Source organism: Rhineura floridana, chromosome 8 (assembly GCF_030035675.1).
Source record: "Rhineura floridana isolate rRhiFlo1 chromosome 8, rRhiFlo1.hap2, whole genome shotgun sequence".
Lineage (NCBI taxonomy): Eukaryota > Metazoa > Chordata > Lepidosauria > Squamata > Rhineuridae > Rhineura > Rhineura floridana.
Window position 1 is genome coordinate 596,544 of NC_084487.1, and position 19,486 is coordinate 616,029.

The 19,486-nt window shown below is 49.5% G+C and overlaps 1 protein-coding gene across 1 annotated transcript in view; it reads left to right on the forward strand.

Annotated features, from left to right (window-relative positions):
• Positions 1–19,486, forward strand: part of SND1 (staphylococcal nuclease and tudor domain containing 1) — a 318,600-nt gene that overhangs the window by 29,706 nt on the left and 269,408 nt on the right. The window contains exon 10 of the mRNA XM_061637944.1: positions 16,626–16,739. Coding sequence (XP_061493928.1) covers positions 16,626–16,739 — 114 coding nt within the window. The remainder of the gene's footprint in view (positions 1–16,625; positions 16,740–19,486) is intronic.

Sequence of the window (19,486 nt, forward strand, 5' to 3'; positions counted from 1 at the left end):
TGAACCACAGAGGCTTGAGCAAACCCCCCCCACATTTCCCCTCTCCTGATGCTTTTCTCCCAGCTAAACTGTCTTCCAGTACAAAACATCTGACAGGGCTGCTTGCAGAGAGGTAAGCTGGGAGCAGGGGGTGAAGCTAGGATCCCCTTCTTGCTGCTCAAATCTGATGTCCACCCCTTTCTCTGATGGGGTTGACCCACACATCTGCTGTTGGCACATCTAGCTTTTGCGCAGCACCTAAGAGCAGCCCCCTCCTCCTCTCACTGCTTCTGCTTAGAGCATCCACAGGGGACAGATCTGTGGGCACAGCCATAAGCTCTGCAGCCAGGAGGAGGTGCCTGGTCAGTAAGAACATAAGAACATAAGAAGAGCCTGCTGGATCAGGCCAGTGGCCCATCTAGTCCAGCATCCTGTTCTCACAGTGGCCAACCAGGTGCCTGGGGGAAGCCCGCAAGCACGACCCGGGTGCAAGAACACTCTCCCCTCCTGAGGCTTCCGGCAACTGGTTTTCAGAAGCATGCTGCCTCTGACTAGAGTGGCACAGCACAGCCATCATGGCTAGTAGCCATTGATAGCCCTATCCTCCATGAATTTGTCTAATCTTCTTTTAAAGCCATCCAAGCTGGTGGCCATTACTGCATCTTGCGGGAGCAAATTCCATAGTTTAACTATGCGCTGAGTAAAGAAGTACTTCCTTTTGTCTGTCCTGAATCTTCCAACATTCAGCTTCTTTGAATGTCCACGAGTTCTAGTATTATGAGAGAGGGAGAAGAACTTTTCTCTATCCACTTTCTCAATGCCATGCATAATTTTATACACTTCTATCATGTCTCCTCTGACCCGCCTTTTCTCTAAACTAAAAAGCCCCAAATGCTGCAACCTTTCCTCGTAAGGGAGTCGCTCCATCCCCTTGATCATTCTGGTTGCCCTCTTCTGAACCTTTTCCAACTCTATAATATCCTTTTGGAGATGAGGCGACCAGAACTGTACACAGTATTCCAAATGCGGCCGCACCATAGATTTATACAACGGCATTATGATATCGGCTGTTTTATTTTCAATACCTTTCCTAATTATCGCTAGCATGGAATTTGCCTTTTTCACAGCTGCCGCACACTGGGTTGACATTTTCATCGTGCTGTCCACTACAACCCCGAGGTCTCTCTCCTGGTCGGTCACCACCAGTTCAGACCCCATGAGCGTATATGTGAAATTCAGATTTTTTGCTCCAATATGCATAATTTTACACTTGTTTATATTGAATTGCATTTGCCATTTTTCTGCCCATTCACTCAGTTTGGAGAGGTCTTTTTGGAGCTCTTCGCAATCCCTTTTTGTTTTAACAACCCTGAACAATTTAGTGTCGTCAGCAAACTTGGCCACTTCACTGCTCACTCCTAATTCTAGGTCATTAATGAACAAGTTGAAAAGTACAGGTCCCAATACCGATCCCTGAGGGACTCCACTTTCTACAGCCCTCCATTGGGAGAACTGTCCGTTTATTCCTACTCTCTGCTTTCTGCTTCTTAACCAATTCCTTATCCACAAGAGGACCTCTCCTCTTATTCCATGACTGCTAAGCTTCCTCAGAAGCCTTTGGTGAGGTACCTTGTCAAATGCTTTTTGAAAGTCTAAGTACACTATGTCCACTGGATCACCTCTATCTATATGCTTGTTGACACTCTCAAAGAATTCTAATAGGTTACTGAGACAGGACTTTCCCTTGCAGAAGCCATGCTGGCTCTGCTTCAGCAAGGCTTGTTCTTCTATGTGCTTAGTTAATCTAGCTTTAATAATACTTTCTACCAGTTTTCCAGGGACAGAAGTTAAGTTAACTGGCCTGTAATTTCCGGGATCCCCTCTGGATCCCTTTTTGAAGATTGGCGTTACATTTGCCACTTTCCAGTCCTCAGGCACGGAGGAGGACCCGAGGGACAAGTTACATATTTTAGTTAGCAGATCAGCAATTTCACATTTGAGTTCTTTGAGAACTCTCGGGTGGATGCCATCCGGGCCCGGTGATTTGTCAGTTTTTATATTGTCCATTAAGCCTAGAACTTCCTCTCTCGTTACCACTATTTGTCTCAGTTCCTCAGAATCCCTTCCTGCAAATGTTAGTTCAGGTTCAGGGATCTGCCCTATATCTTCCACTGTGAAGACAGATGCAACGAATTCATTCAGCTTCTCTGCAATCTCCTTATCGTTCTTTAGGACACCTCAGCAGTAGTGGCTGCTGAGCTGTCCAAAGCTGCACATCTAAGCTGTGATGCCTGAAAACCTTGCCAAAAGTAATTATTTTGGAAATGGCCACTAGGTGGGGCCATTGGCCTTTCTGGCCGGGCACTGGGACAAATGCCCCTCCTCTAAAGATGTTCCACTAGACCTGGAGTGAGTGCTCCAGGCACAGGCCGCCAGACTTCTTGGAAAGCTTCCTTCACCCCTGCTGTCCTCCCTGCTCTCCAGGAACTCGCCTGCTACACAAACTCTGCCCCCTTTGAAATGGCATCTGAAATTAAACTGCAGGGCTTGGAAGCTAGCCAGGCAGGAGGAGGTTTCTGCTTGACCTCTCTGGAGCTTCACTGGAGGGAGGAGGAGGAGGTGGTGGTGCTCAGGCGGAAGCAGCACTATGCCCCTTCGCTTCTGGGCTCCTGTGCCTCTGCCTCCCTTGCGTGGTGCTGCAAATGCCGCCTCCTGGAGACTTATCCTCCCTGGATCCCTTCTGGTTTCCAGGCTGTGCCCCCCCCCCCGCAGTGTGCTGGCTGTGGAAGTGCTTTCCTACGTGTGAGCAAGATGCCAAGTGGCATTCAGGAGAAGCCTTCCTCCTGGAAATGTGGGCTATTAAGCACTAAAAACACTTTAAAACATCATAAAAACAGACTTAAAATACATTAAAAACCAAACATCTTTAAAAACATTTTTAAAAGCTTTAAAAACATTTTTTTTTTAAAAAAAGTTTAAAAACATATTAAAAAGCAATTCCAACACTGGGATAAGGTCTCTTGTTGAAAGAGAAAGGTCTTCAATGGGTGCCAAAAAGACAACAGAGACGGTGCCTGTGTAATATTTAAGGGGAGGGAATTCCAAAGTGTCATCCCTGCCACAACACTAAAGGTCCGCTTCCTATGTTGTGCAGAACGGACCTCCTGATGAGATGGTGTCTGCAGGAGGCCCTCACCTGCAGAGCACAGTGATCGACTGGGTATATTTTCAGGTATCCTGGTCCCAAGCTGAATAGGGCTTTGTACACCAAACCCACAACCTTGAACTTGGCCCAGTAGCTAATAGGTAGCCAGTTGTGGCTGTTGATGTGCTTACTGTAACTGTTGGGCCTTGGGGTGGATTGTGCTAATTCCTGCAGGTTTGTGGGCAGGAGGCTGTTCCTGGGCTGCTTGGAGGCCTGGATTCCCTCTGGCTTTGGGCTACGTAATGCAAGTGATGGTGGTGCTGCTGTCGCTGCCGCAGTACATTTATGTATTGGATTTCTTCCCTACCAGGTCCCAGGGTGGGTTACAATAACAAAACATACAATTATAAAAAAAACAATGTAAACCATTACAATTAAAATACGCCTGAAACCGCTCCAAGTGGGACAGAACTGTATAAATGAACATGTGGGGCAAGCCTGGTGTGAGTTGTGGGCCCCAAGAGCAGACTGACCAGCCAGTTAGTGGAGCGTGTGTGGGGTGGCATGAGTCCTCTTGAGGTGACACTGAACTCCTCCTCAGGGCTGCTGTTTAACTCCAACTTTCTCAACCACAATACTGTCCACTTTGCAGTAGGAATATGCTGATGATGCATTTTCTGTGCATGGTATTTTTTACAGTGTATATATTTGGGGTGGGTGGAGAATATTAGTTTTGCATCTGAGCTGGTAGCAACAAAGATGTTCATGCTCTCTTTGCTTTTGTTTGGACATGCCACTGCCCAGCCATAGTGACACTAAAATCCTGGGTCTCTCCATTTTCTCTGGGGGAAAAAATCACTCTTCTACAAGGGAAGGGAAGAAAACAGATAAAAATGAACAAAAGACAAGCCTGCTGGATGAGGCCAAAGGGGGCCCATCTAGTCCAGCATCCTGTCCTCACAGTGGCCAACTAGATGGCCTTTAAGGGAAGCCCACAAGCAGGACCTGAGTGCAAGTGCACGCTCCCGTCCTGCAGTTTGCAGCAACTGGTATTTGGAAGCATGCTACCTCTATGGAGGCAGAGCACAGCCGTTGTGGCTCGTAGTCATTGATAACCTTATTCTCCAATTTGTCTACCCCTCTTTGAAATCCATCCACTTTGGTGGTCATCACTGCCTCTCGTGGGAGTGAATTCCATAGTTTTAACTGTGCGTTAAGAAGTCCTTTCTCTGTCCTGAATCTTCCAACATGTACCTTCACTGGATGTCCACCAGTTCACCATGCCATGTATAGTTTTATAAACGTATATCATGTTGTATCTTACTCTTCTTTAGACTAAAAAGCTCCAAAAGCTGCAACCTTTCCTTAAAAAGGAGGCACTCTATTCCCTCAATCATTTTGGTTGCCCTTTTCAGAGTGGTTTCCTGGTGACAGATGGAAGTTCTGTAGATCACAGCAACCCCTTCCTCCCGTCCCTGCAGTCTATGCTGATGTTGCACCAAGTATCCTGGTGGGCAGAGCTGGGTCAGATCAACTCCTGCCAGCTCACCCACCCAGGTCTCGGTAATGCACACCAAATCGGCACCTTCATCCACGATCAAGTCATGGATGAGTGTGGTCTAAAAGAACGATTTCTTGCAAGTGCAGAATGCGGACTATGTGGCAGCTGTAACTGTGCCTTTTCCACAGATTGAAGTGCTTGATTGAAGGCAGTTCCACAGGTAAGCTGGTCCTGAGCTGTGAAGGGCTTTATATACCAGTAGTAAAGCCTTGAACTTGGCCTGGTATCAAATAGGCAACCAGTGCAGATCTCTGAGCAAAGGTGTTTTTACTGACAGGGTCTTGATCCCTGTAGGGTTAGAGGATGCTGCAGCATCCTGCCCTAACTGCAATTTCCAGGTGACGTGCACGGGCAGCAGAGTGCACTGCCGTAGGCCAGTCCTGAAGTCACCAGCACCTGAACGACTGTGGCCAAACTCTCCCAGTCCAGGGATGGTCATCGTCTTACTAAGTACAGCCAGTAAAAGGCACTTCTAACCATGACTTGGCTGTCCAGTGACAGAGCTGGATCCCAAAGCACCCCCAGATGGCATACCTGGTCCTTCAGGGGTAAGCTGAGCCACCTTCTCCGTTTCCAGTGTCTGGACCTTTCTTGCTGCTAGATGTCTGGTCCCTTTCCAGAGGAATCTGGGAAGCAACTTAAGTGATGTCTCTGGGATGCAGACGTGCTTGGTGTGGAGGGGGTCTCTTTGGCACAGGGAACCCCCTGGGGCTTTTCCCAGGCCCTCTGAAGCTGCCTCTTTGGTGGACCCCCGTGCCCCCAGGGGGCAGGCAGGGTGGGTGGGTAAGGAGCGGCTGGAGCCTGCGACTGGCGCCCTGCTTGGCCTGCAGCCTGTTGGCTCACTGGCGCCATGCTCAAGCTCTCCTGGTCTCCTCAGGTTAGCTCAGCAGCTGATCTGCCGCCTGCCATGGACGGCCTCTTCTGCTTCCTTTCCCTTCTCGCCGTTCCTGCCAAGGGCAGTGCTTTCCTGCCACGCAGCCCCTGAAGTGAGTGCCCAGCTTCCCCACCCCCATGCAGTGGTCAGACTTGTCCAGTGTGCCCCTTCCTCAAAGAAGGCTGCAGAGCAGAGGGACACACAGGGGCTCAGGAAGCCGCTTTACGCTGAGTCGGACAATGTTGGGTCCACGTAGCTCAGTATTGGCTACACTGGCAGGCAGCAGCTCTCCAGGGGTTCAGGCACTGCTGTCCTTCAGTCCTTCCTAGGAAGTGTACCTGGGACCTCCTGCCGGCAGGGCAGGCTCCCCACTTCAGCCCGCCTGCCCATGTGCGTCTGGCTCCAGGGTGGTTTGGATGCCGAGGAAAGCGCAGCGGTGCTCTTCTTCCACGGAGCGGCTGATGGCAATCTGGGCCGGTTGGTCTTTGAAGAGCCATGCAGAGAGAGAGAGTTTGATGGCACCCTGAGGCTAAGAAATCCATGTTGGCATGAGTTTTTGTGGTGACAAGCCCACTTTGTCAGAGAGGAGGGCTCTGCAGGTGGCTCTTGGTTGCCAGAAGGGAGGCTATTGGCAACCCTGCTCTGGGTTCAGTTCTGTCTCTTTGGCCTGTGTGCCTCTTCTTTGCACCTGAAGGTGCGTCGTCATTGCAACCTGACCGTCATCACTAGGTTCCTTTCTTGTAGGTGCTCTTCCTCCTCCTCCTCCTCCATGGGCTGAGGAAGGCTTGGTGCAAAGCCCTTGGGTTGCCCAATTCTGGAGTGTGAATTTTTGGTCCCTGTTTGCATCGCTGTGACTTGTTAGTGACAAGGAAAAGCAGGGCAGATGCCCGAGTGCTTTTAGTGCAAGCAAGTGAGCAGCTGCATCAGTGTGCATCAGTGCTCCATAAGCGCTGATCAGTCCTCATAATGCTCTTGAGGGGCACTGCTGTGCTAGTGTGGGGAGGGAACAGGATTTGCCCTTGGCGGGACCCCCCAATCCCTCTGTCCTGGTGGCAACTTGGCTGGCAGCTGAAAATCAGGTGCTGCTTGTGGGTGGCTCTGCCCTCTGCCTGGTTGTGGATCACTGTGTCTCTGGTGAGCTGATGGCGGAGGAAGATGGCTTTGTTGGTGTTGTGGCTGTGGAGGGTGGGGAGGCCCCCAAGGTAGCAGAGCGCCTGGCAGGTGCACAGTGAGCGCCGAGCGCCAAAGAGTAGGAGACTGGCTCTTTGCAGAAGGAGGCTCTGATAGGTTGTGATATCGCCACCACATTCATGAGGCCATCCTGCTTTCCTTCTGTTAGCTTAGGGTTTGGTAAATGCAATCTCCTGCTTCTGCGCTTGGGAACATGAGCTGAAGCCCCACTGAAAACCCGTGGATCGAAAGGGTGAAAATGTCTCCACTTGCTGTCTCCTTTTCAGTTGTGCTGATCGTGAGTGGGGCAAGGTGGTTCAGTTCTGAATGCTGAACACAGGAAGAGCCTTGTTGTCACTGGGCCAGGCTAAAGGGGGCCCACCTAGTTCAGCATCCTGTTTGCACAGTGGCCAGCCAGATGTCCCAGTGGGAAAAGGCCCACAAACAGTTGTCTGGCATCTTTCAGTTGAAAAACTCCTAGCAAATGACTTAACAAGACAAATGCAGAATAAAACCCGGAATGCATCAAACAAAATGTTGCAGCAGTGTGCTTATATTACTTGAGCCTGTGGCTGAGAGGGCAGCGCAAATAAAAATTAGCCTCAAAGGTGGGTGTTCACCGTGACTCTGTCTTCACATGCCACTCTTTAAAAAAATATTTGGACATTTAAAATTGTAGCTAGTCTGCATGTTGGTCCACAGAGCAAGAGGATTCTGCATTCACTTGACTGCTGCATTTGGCCGGATGGGGCAATTTAAGTGGGCCAGCCTTTGCGCCTGCAACCCAAGAGGCAGATGGGGGGGGGGGAATCCAAACCAGCCTCATCCGCACCCTCTGACCTGCAGTCTGAACGTTTGGGCTTCAATCCAGTGCTGCTTAAACTACACTCACCACAGCATCCCCCCCATCCTCCAGTTACTGTGAAATCCATTGCAGATTTGCTGTGGTGTGTGTGTGTGTGGGGGGGGCACGTGCACACTACCCTTAGCCCAACTTGCAGTGTGAAGATAAATGTAATAACGCTGTAGGACGGTTGGAAGCCACTCTCTCGACTTCTGCTCAGCCTGCAATAGACATCTAATATTTCTGAACAATACTGCAGAGTTGATGTAAAGTGGGGTGGGGAATCTTCCAGAAGTTGCTGGGCAACTCTCATCAGCCTCAGCCAGCATGGCCAGGGGTCAGGGACAGTGGCAGTGGCAGTTTTAGCAGCATCTGGAGGGCCAAAGTTTAGGCGCTGTTGCCCATTCAGAGCTGGAATTGCAGTATTCAGCATGAACTACACTACAGGGCTGTCATAAGTCACTGCTCGTTGCAGACCCTCTTAACTTGCATCTGCTTTGGAGCATGCACCTAGCGGGCTATTTACTGCAAGAAAAGCAAAGTTGTCCAGTTCTATAGACTGCATATTACGATTATCTAAGGTTGATTCTACAATTAAGCTTTAAACTCTTTCACTGTCTTACCTGCATCTATAAGTAAATGGTAAGAATCTTAACTATGTGTCCTACTTAACGTGCATCTCAAAAGTTCCTTGGGCCATATAGGTTTACATTGGAGAGAAACACTTGCAGTTTTCAGTGTCTAAATTGTATCTTGACTTTAAAAAAGTCCAGTCAGCTTTTTGACCTCCCCATAATCATATTTAATTTGTTATTTGTGCCTTCTCCTTCAGTTCAAAGGGTTTTGCTAGTAACCTGTCTAGATCAGGGTGGGCATTTATAAAAAAACAAAAACTCAAGGACTGCAATTCCCTTGGGAGTTAGTCTCCCAGGGCCCACATGCCATAGTCTTGAATTGGAAATCACTCATAATAGTACATTGTACCTACTTTTGGAGAGATACTTTGAAGAATTTCGCACTAAATAAAAACAAAGAGAGGCAGTCTTCTCTTGGCTGCTTCCTACTATGTGGTCTGTGGTGTGGATGTACTACTGCCCAGTTCCTGCCTCATTAAAATCTTGGATTTCGCCATTGATTTGTCTGGGCAGCTTTTCACTTCAAACTTTTGGGACATTTAAAAATTGATTTTCTGAGTGAACCAGTAAATGACCTATCCAGACAATGAGAGAGTTCTCTCTCTCCATCTTCTTCCTTGTTTCTCAGGGTGGGGGGAGGAAATATGGAGAAATGGAGCAAAGGGCAGCGTTGTGTGTCTCTGTGTGTGAGAGAGAACTGCTCACCCTCCCCTCCCTGCTGAGCTGCAGCCTTCAGGGAGCACCTCTAGGGCTGCTAGGGACGTAGCAGACCCTTCACTGGCTGCTGCCAGCTGGTTGCCTCCCCTCTCCCCCATGGTTGTGTTTCTGTTTGCTTTGGGGTCCCTCCAAGTGTGCCTTTCCTCTTGTGTGTGGGTGCTCCAGAAGGATTGGGAATGAGTTCAACTGAGTAAGAGTTTTCGGTTCAACAAAAGTATAAAACAAATGGAAGCAGCAGTGCGAGTGCCATAAAAATCTGCTTGTGTGACACACTTCCAGACTTGAGCAACTATAAAAGGGTGTTGCGTTAGGAAAGGGATTCAAAATAAAACTGCTGGTATCGTGATGCTGCTGTACAAATCTATGGTGCAGTCGGATTTCAAACGCTGTGTGCAGTTCTGGTTGCCTCACCTCAAAAAGGGTATTGTAGAGCTGGAAGCAGTTTGGAAAAGGGCAACCAGAATGATCAAAGGGATGGAGGGACTCTCCCAAGGAAAGGCTGCAGCATTGGGGCTTCTTAGTTTAGAGAAAAGGCGAGTCAGAGGAGACGTGATAGAGGTGCATAAACTCATGTGTGGCAAGGAGGAAGAGGGCAGAGAAGCTTTTCTCCCTCATAACCCAAGAACTTGTGGACTTGTGGACATCCAGTGAAGCCAAATGTTGGGAGACTCTGGACGATCAAAAGAGATTGCTTCACGCAGCCCATAGTTAAACTATGGAATTTGCTCTCATAAGGAATAGTGATGGCCACTAACCTGGATGGCTTTAAAGGAGGGTTAGACGGATCCATGCAGGAGGAGAAGGTTACTGACCTTGATGGATATTTTATTTATTACTTTTCTACTCCGCCTTTCTTTTCATGATTGAAACCCAAGACGGCTTACACATGGTTCCCAGGCGGTCTCCCATCCAGGCACTGACCAGACCTGACCCTGCTTAGCTTCAGCAGGGTGCTGGTCTTGTGTGCCTTCAGACCATGACCAGGGCCTTATATTCTGCCTCGCTGACAGAGGCAATATTTTGGATGAAACAGATTATCTTGACCCATCCCAGTCTGGGTTCAGGCCTGGTTATGGGACTGAATCGGCCTTGGTCACCCTGATGGATGACCTTTATCGGGAGAAGGACAGAGGGAGTGCGACCCTGTTATTCTTACTTGATCTCTCAGCGGCTTTTGATACCATTGACCATGGTATCCTTCTGGGCTGACTTGGTGAGATGGGTATTGGAGGCACTGTTTTACAGTGGTTCCAATCCTATCTCCAAGGTCGCTCTCAGAGAATAGCATTGGGTGACTGTCTTTTGGCCCCCTGGCAGTTGTGCTGTGGGGTGCCGCAGGGTACCATCTTGTCCCCCATGCTGTTTAACATCTATATGAAGCCCTTGGGAGTGGTCATCAGAAGCTTTGGGGCGAGGTGTCAGCAGTATGCTGATGATACCCAGCTCTATTTCTCCATAACATCTGAATTGGGAGAGGCCGTACAAGACCTGGACTGGTGCCTGGACTTGGTGGCTTGCTGGATGAGGGCCAATAAACTGACTCTGAATCCTAGCAAGATGGAGGCACTGTGGGTTGGTTGTTCCTGAGTTCAGATAATTGGTCAGTTGCCTGCTTTGGATGGGGTCGTACTCCCTCTGAAAGAGCAGGTCCGTTCTCTGGGGGTGCTCCTGGATCCATCTTTGTTGCTAGAGGCCCAGGTGACCTCAGTGGCTAGGAGTGCCTTTTACCAGCTTTGGCTGGTAAAACAGGTGCGGCCATTTCTGGACCGGGATAGCCTGACCACTGTTGTCCATGTACTGGTAACCTCCAGGCTGGATTATTGTAATGCGCTCTAAGCTTGAGGTTGGTCCGGAAGCTGCAGCTGGTGCAAAATGCGGTGGCGAGACTGCTCACTGGAGCAGGGTATCGCCAACATGACACCCGACTGCTGAAAGAAATGCACTGGCTGCCCATTTACTACCGGGCCAAGTTCAAGGTTCTAGTCTTGGTGTAGAAAGCCCTGTACAGCTTGGGACCAGGATACCTGAAAGACCGTCTTATCCCTTATATACCCAGCCGATCACTGTGCTCTGCAGGTGAGGGCCTCCTGCAGATATCATATTATCAGGAGGTCTGTTCCGCACAATATAGGAAACAGACCTTTAGTGTGGCGGCACCTACCCTGTGGAATTTCCTCCCCTTCAAGATTAGGCAGGCGCCATCTTTGCTATCTTTTCAGTGCCTTTTGAAGGCTTTCCTCTTTCAACAAGCCTTTCAAGTTGAGACCTATCCCAGTCTGCGTCTGTGTTAGAATTGCTTAATATGTTTTTTAAATAATGTTTTAAACCCTTTTTTAAAGATGTTTTTAAAGCTTTTTTTAAAAAAAAATGTTTTTAAAGTTGTTTTGTTTTAATGTATTTTAAGGTCTGTTTTTATGATGCTTTAAAGTGTTTTTAGCGTTTCTGTTTGCCGCCCTGGGCTCTTGCTGGGAGGAAGGGCAGGATATAAATCAAATAAGAAATAAATAATAATAAATAATATTTCTCTGAATACCAGTTGGTGGGAATCGCAGGAGGGGAGAGTGCCGCTCTGGCACTCAGCTCCTGCTTTCTGGCTTCCCATTGGAGCATCTGGCTGGACTAGATGGGCCCCCTCTGGCCTGACCCAGCAGCTGGGCTCTTAGGTTCTCTTGCAAGCCTCCATGGGGACAGAGTTCCCCATGCCTGGTGGCCCCCCATTGCTCTCCATCTGCCTCCTAACTTCAGAAGGCAGAGGGCCTCATTAGAGGGGACCACTTGTGGGAGGTGGCAGGCCTTTTAGCCCTCTTGAGGAGGCATCCATGGTTATCAGTGGGGAAGGAATGGCAGAGACAGAGAATGAATTAAGGAACGTGATCAACCTTGTTGCGCCTTCAGAACGTTGTGCAGGACTATGGTGCCCACCTGTGCTGACCGCGTCTCAGTAGTGGTTGGTGCAAGGTGGGCCACAGGCTCTCACCCCTTTCTTTAAAAGAACAGCTGTGTTACTTCAGCCCAAAATAACCAAAATGCAATGGAAATCCCATGCTAGTAACTGACTTGAAGCAGCTCCACTGGCCGTAATGGTGGCAAAGGAAGACTTCACCACCACCACCACCACCATTTACACTGAGCAAGTCCTCCAGTGGACTTTAGTTCTGCTGTGGCTGAATTAATCCTGAGCAGAACTAGAATCGTGTGTGGAGGTTAATGCAGGCATCCTCCCGAACCGATGCAGGCCCCTTCCGCTCTGCTTCCCGCATCTGTCGCTTGGGAGCACGGTGCTGCGTGCCAGAGCATGTGGGCACAGCCGTGTGCATCCATCCGCCTGCCCTTTCTCTCTGCTCCCCCTGCCTTCGTCTCCGTGTTCCTGCCAGTCAAGGACCGAGGTGTCTGTGCTGCTGAGGAATATAGCAGTAGCAGTGGTTGCTTTGAGCTGAGTGCTTTGAAGTAGTAATTTACTCTAGTAATTTGCTGTAAAACAAAGTCATTTGAAAAGCTTTTGGAAAGCATTTCATAAGCATTTAAAAATGGAGTGATAACAAGTATTTGAAAACAGGAGCATTAAGAGCTCCTTTGAAACTGACAGTATCAAATAGCTATCTAAAGCAAAGCACAGTCTCTAATTGAAATAATGTTTTCATTGTGTGGCTTAGCAATAAGGACTCTGTGACTTCACTCGCCATGAAGAAGAGATCCGAGCATGGGCTTCTACAGAGGCAAATTACTTTAGATTGCCGGCCTAGCTGGGAGCGGCTGCCTGCAAGCCATCCCTGGATATGGTTTCACTGTGCAGAGAATGAGCTGTGATGGTGGCAATTCCATTCTCATTCTGGGGGATCTAAAGAGCTCTTGTGTGGCCATCCATTGAAATGGTTTGGCAGCAGATCTAGGGCAGAAGGAAAGGAAATATTTTCACTCACTGCCTGCGGTGTGTTGATGGTCACCAGCTTGGATGGCTTTAGTAAGAATTAGGATAGCTCATCAGCCACTGTGGGTGGTGACAGCTAAACCGAGCCTTCGTGTTCAGAGGAGTCCAAATACCAGCAAATGGGGACATAATGGGGGCCTTTGTATAGTAGACCGACTGGATGTTTGGTCTGGTGGTGACAGGAGGCAATTCTTGTCTCTTGCTTCTTCCTCCCACTATTGGAGACAGTACAGCAGGATCTGGGAGGTGCCTCTTTCTTCCCCTTTTCCCTTGCACAACTGTTTTCTGTTGGTGAGGAAACATGCTTTCCACAGCCTCTCATTCTTGGGAATAATCTGTGCATGCCCATTTCCAAAGGATGAGGGCCTCTCCAGACAGAGGTGTGAAAGGGTGACCTTCCTAACTGTTAGAGCGGTATGACAATGGAACCAATGACCTAGGGAGATGGTGGGCTCTCCAACACTGGCGACATCCAAGAGGCAGCTGGACAGACACCTGTCAGTTAGGCTTTAAGTTGCATTCCTGCATTGAGCAGGGGGTTGGACTGGATGGCCTCACAGACCCCTTCCAATTCTATGATTCTACAACTAACTGATCAGTTCTAAGTTAAATTTCTGAGGGATTTACACTAGAGCTATTAAAGAACTCCTATTTGAAATTGCTAACGTTTGAACTGAAATACGTAATGTCACTAATCAGTCTTGCAGCACCAATTATTTTTGAAAATAAGGTCCAGGAAATTAGATCTGTTAGCCTCCCCTCTGTCTTATATAAAACTGAAATGTCATACAGGTAATGTTGGGCTTGCATTCCTTGTCAGCCCCAGCCAGTAGGCAAACAATAAGGACTGATGAGAGTTGTAGTCCAACAGGATCTGTCTGGAGGGGGCCCTGCAGGTTCCACACCCCAGGTGCAGGAGATCAAGCCTTGAAGAGGAAAAGTCAGTGTGGCGCCTTGCTCCAGAGGGAGGCCTGCCTCGCCAACCTTGCAGAGCATTAAAGGTGATCCCATTGAGCAGGGGTGGGGAGCTGCCCCCCCTGGCCCCTTGTCATCCTTGTACAGGGGTTGGGAGCCTCTGGCCCTCCAGATGTTGCCTGGCTACAATTCCCATCATCCCACCTGATTATTGGCCTTGTTCCTGTTGCCTTCTTGCATCGCTGAGAAGCAGCAGTGAGCAATGTTGGACTCCCACTCCCAGCATGGCTGGTAGTCAAGGGGTGATGCGAGTTGGAGCCCAGCGGCACCTGGAAGACCACCTCTGCAGGTTTCTTCATCCAGGACTTGGTATGCTCCAGTTCCAAAACTCTAAAAGCCTGTTGTGCTCGTGATGCTTAGCCATTTGGGAGGCTGGCAGTGCTTGGAAAGATTCTGGCTTCGTGTGTTTGGACCTGGGGCACAAGGTGGCTGGAATTTCGGAGAGTTGGCAAGGTGGGCCGCTGTGTTTGAGAGGCGGCATCTGGTTCCTGTCCCAAGTATATCAGAAGTGCAGTCTGTTAAGCCTTTCCTAGTCTGAGCAGGCATCCACTCTAGGCTTAGATTTCTAGAGGGTGTTACCCCCCCTTTCTTTTTGAGGATATGTGAATTCATCGGAGCAGCATCAGTGGATCCAACCGGGATGGGTCCTGTGTCTAGCATTGAACTGCTAGGAAGTGCTTCCATGAAGGCCATAAGTGGAGCACGAAAGCAGCCCTCCTCCCCTGCTGTTGCCTCCCCCTCCTGCCGTCCTCCTCCTCCATGCCCACAAGTGTGTCTAATGAATCTCCCCTTTAAAGCCATCAAGGCCTGTGGCTGCAACCAAATAAGTTGCATGAAGAAGCATTTTCCCCTCTCTCTTGTGAGCCTGTTGCCAGTCAGTGTCAGTGGCTGAACAGGAACTCTTGTCTTGTGCATCTGCTGGGAGGGAGCAGCCAGTCTCTAACTCCCTTTTGGGGTTTGCCTATGCTGTGCTTGGTCCCTGGCTTGGAGCCTTAAGTGCATGTCCCTGGGCAACAGTCTCCTCCCCCTTAGGGAGAACTCCAGGCAGGGCTTGCTGCAGATGCTTTGCCTCCAGGCTGTGGGGCTGGCCTTGCCGCTGTGTGCCCTCTAAGGCAGGGAGCCCTCAGAAACTGCCATGATGGTCTCGCCAAGCATTGAAATGAGAGTCTGCCCCCTCCCCAAATTAGCACCTGCGCCTTCCCTCTCTCCCTGCCACCCCACCCCAGCTCTGGGTCTGCTTCAGTTGCCTCTTCCACGCTGCCTGCCTGCCTTCTGCAAGTCTCCACAGCGGCACGTGCAGCATGTTGGGGTGGAGGGCTTGGGGCCACTGTCCCTTTGGGTCCTGCCACTGGGCCCAGTGCCCTGGAAGGAGTCTGCTTGGTTTGTCCTTCATGCAGGGGAGAGGAGACTGGCAGAGGGCAGCGTGGCCATGCAGACTTCAACTTTTGGGGAGCCTTGGCATTGCAAGAGATTAGCCTGTACCAGGGTCTAGCAAGCACCAATTGGCCATGCATTTGTTTATGTAGGAAGTGTTGGAGTTTCCCGGGTAATTGAACAGGATTATCTGCTTCTCGCAAGTGACCCTGCAGGGCAAATATGGCCTGCCTGTGGTTCAGTTCCCCCCCCCCCGAAGTGTGTGTGTGTCTCCCATGTCTGAGGCTACCCAAACAAGGGGACCATGTGTCTAGCAGCACCCACCCCCAATAGATATCTGGTGGGGTGTTTGTTCTGTGGTGGGTGACTGGTTGAGTCGGCCAACTCTTAAGAGTCTCCTATGTCTACAATGTGCATCACTTAATCCTGTTACTCCCCTGATTTTTGATCTTGTGGAGGTGGGTCTCTGTGAGTTTCAAACGTCTTTTCCGCTTGCATGTCTCTCCTTTGCTAGCATGTTCCAGTGGGGCAGAAATGCCATTGTCACCTTGCCTCTGGCCCCAGTGGGGAAAGTGCTGGGACTGGACTTGTTGAAGCTCTGAGCACCTCACATGCCTCATTGTGAACGAGTAGCTTGTTTGCACTTCTGCTTAGTTACTGCAAGTCAGACTCTGCTCTGCAGCCCGGGAAGGCAGCGAATGAGAGTTCCTCCTGCACAAGTGACAGAGGACAGCCTGATGGCACAAATACCTGACCTAAGACACCTGCGCTGGGGCAGGAGTGTGTCTGGGCCAGGCCCTCTGGAGACAGCCTTGCTCGATGCATTGGACTGAAGCTTGACATGAGAATTGGGTTGGTCTTAGGGATGCCATCTTCCCCTTGAAGTTGGGGGACAAACAGGGATTGCCTGAGCAACTTGGACACAGGTGCAAGTCCTGAGGAGCGGCTAATATTGTGCTGTCAAGGGGCGACTACCTAATGAGTGCAACCGGAACAGGGAACCTCAGAAGAGCCTTGCAGCTGGATGAGCCTAAATCTGTCTGCAGACACGTTGGGCACAGCTTTGGGCTATTTTGGATTGGAACAAGGCGGATTCATGTGGTCTTATGTGCTGCGTCTGCCCACAGAATAGGCTGATGTTTAAAGTTTAATGTGGCATATTACAGCCCTCTTTTCTGCTAGTAACAAGCTCCCAAGGAAACTCAGGGTAACAGCCAGTAAAGCGAAGCCACGGAGCGAGTGGCCATGCTGTTGAGGTGGCACTCCCTCCTCGCCCTGCATATGGGAGGAATTTGGGTTGGTGGCTGGGTCTCAGTAGAAGGTGGCTGGTGGTCCTGCGTTGGCGCAACTGCTGGTGGTCCTCAGGGCCTTGGGTATTTGCAGCAGGCTTTCACTCCCGGCTCTAATTCCTTTATCCTCACAGGTGATGCAGGTGCTCAATGCGGATGCCATTGTGGTGAAACTCAACTCTGGCGACTACAAAACGGTCCACCTCTCCAGCATTCGGCCTCCTAGGCTGGAAGGCGAAGGCACCCAGGTAAGACATGCCCAAGGGAGCTGGATCATTTGGGCGGGGGAGGGAGGGAGGGAGGGTTCCTGTGACAGCTAGCTGGTTTAGAACCTCCTCTGTTGAGATTCATCTCCTTAATGAGCTTCTGTCTGTAGCTTGGCAGTGTGTGGGCTTTCCACTAGAGATGTAAAATTTCTGGAAATTTTGAAGCCATGGGAAAAACTGTTTTCCCCAGAAAAGAATGGATTTTTTTGGAAAAATTGAAAAAATGCAATATTAGCTCTTTTTACAGATTGAAAGTTACTTTGTTATTTCAGGAACATCAAATGTAATTATGTACAAGTTGGTTTGGCATAAAAAGTATCACATTTGGTATATTAAAAGCACATTTTATTCAAAAGATTATTACAGATTGCATTTACTTTTCTAAATTTTTACTTTTTTTGGTCACAAATGGATCTCCAAGCGCCTGAACTGTAAGGAACCTCTTTTGTTTTGCCAGTTTATGAGGAGCAGGGAAAAAACAATTAAAAAAAACAAGAAACCATCAACATTAATAACAAAGAAAATTATTTATGTCTCCACTAGTCCTCCAGAGTGTCAAGCAGACATAAAGCATCCATTCCCATAAAAAGAACTGAGAAAAAGGGGGGGACCGAGATTCAGTGAAACATTTTACAGTATTCAGGATGCTAAAATAAAACATTCCATAATCCATTTTTATTATTTTTTTTTCAATTTTTCCAATTTTTCAGGGGAAAAAAGGCTTCAGGAAAAACTGGTTTTTTTCTGAATTTTTCTGGTTTTTTTCTGTGCCTTCACATCTCTGCTCTCCACATTCCCAGCTGTTTGCACAGTTGCTGCCTCAACTTCTCCCCTCCCATGTGTGTGCACGTAGCAGTAGTGGATGTTTGTGCAAAGCGATCATAGTTCTTGGTTTTGGAAAGCAATGCAGAGCTGAGGGCAGAGCCAATGCCAAGTCTAATGGGGTGGTGTTGTGGGAGCCTTCAGTTTTGTGTTGACCTTTCCATACTTATCACTCTCCTACATAGTTCTTCATTTGGAAGGGCTCTCTGATGGTAACTTGTGAAGAAGCCTTTAAGTTGTAGCCCTGTGTTAGTCTAAGGAGAATCACTGCTGTGGACTGTAAGCACCTGCCTGGTGTTCTGGGAAGCCTCCGCTGTTTTTGCCCTTAGTGGGGAGCTGTGGGGAGGGCAGGCCTTGGGGGAAGGTTGAGAATCCTGAATCCTTCACCACCTTGCCCCGTCTCTCTTGGGAAAACCATCATAGTTGGCTCCACCACATGTCTAAGCCGTGCTATGTTGGGATAAAAATGTCCTTTGCCTTTGTCGGGTTGTGTCCAGCACTGTGGAGTTCAGCTCAGGGAATGGCACTGCCACTTCCTCTCCCCCCCCACGTGCCTCTCAGATCTGCTCTGGAAGGTCCCCCTCCCCCCTGGGCAGATGTTGAGGGTTGGCGGAGTGGGGGGCTTCAGGCAGGAGGAAGCTCTGAGGCCCAAGCAGAAGACTGGTACATGAGCGGCAGAGCACCAGCGCTGGATGTAGCCTGTACATGTCTAGGTTTTTTATTGCTTCTGTTCATTTGTTGGTTGTTTCCCCCCCTCTCTTCTTTATTTTTCTTGACTGTTTTACAGCCCTGGTGGAGGTGGGTGCTCCAGTCTGTGGCGCCTCTCTTGGCTCCACCCTATCACAGCTTGAAAAAAGATCTTTCTGTCCCCAATGGGAGCTTTTAAAAAGCCTAATTCTGTGTGTGTGTTCGTGTTGGGGGGGGAGAGAAATGGGGCTGAGCAGGAGATATGGTGGGGACGGGGCTGGGAGAAAACAGTGGGGGAAGGTAGGTGGGAAAGGTGCAGAGGAGCGAGGCAAGAAGGGCAGGTGGGTGGGCTATGCACATGTGGTGGTGGCTATGGCCCCGAAGGGTTCCCTCGAGGTGAAGTGGCCCTTGAGCTGGAAAAAGATCCCCTCAGCCCCTGTGTCATAGCAGGCAGATTATTTACTTGATGTATTTGTTACTTTTCTCTACTGCCCAATAGCGGAAGCTCTCTGGCTGGTTCTCAAAACAAACCATACTTTTTATAATAAAGAGGAACCGTTCTCACTACAGGCGAATGTAGTGTTTCTTGGAGGCCATGTGCAGCTCCTGAACCAGGCCGGCCTTGGTGCTGCTGGTGATGGTGGCGGCTGCACCAGTGTCTCTTGCAGAGAGTCTTGGGCCTCAGCCCTCCCTCCCTCTGGCCACACAGGGCCCTGCACTTTGGAACTCTGTTCCGTGCAAATCTCACACCTGGGTGAGTTCTGTAGATTTTATTTTATTTTTATTTTAAAGGGGCGATTATCTTCTCTGTGTTCCTCCTACTTGGGTTAGGATTCCAAAGGTTTAAAGGGCCAAGTGTCTCTCAGCAGCGTTAGCTGATGTGGAACTCAGCGCCAAGCATGCAGCTGAGGTTCCTTCATCGGTTCACTCCTTTTCTGCGGGCGGCGGCGGCAGCGGCAGCGGCAGCGGGGAGGATTGGCAAAGGAGAAGCAGCCACCGTGCTGGAAGGAGTTGGCTCCACCCATGCGCAGCATGAAATAAATAGAATGGGGATAATTGAATAACAGGAGCTATTTAAACATGTCTGGCTCTCGCTTGTGTTTTGGCCTGGAACTTAATGAAACCTTAATTCCTGCAGCCTCCCATTTAGCTGGAAGAAGTGCTGCTGTTCTGGGGGGAGGAGGGGCCTGGTGACAGCCTGCGGGAGAGGGAGGTGGGAG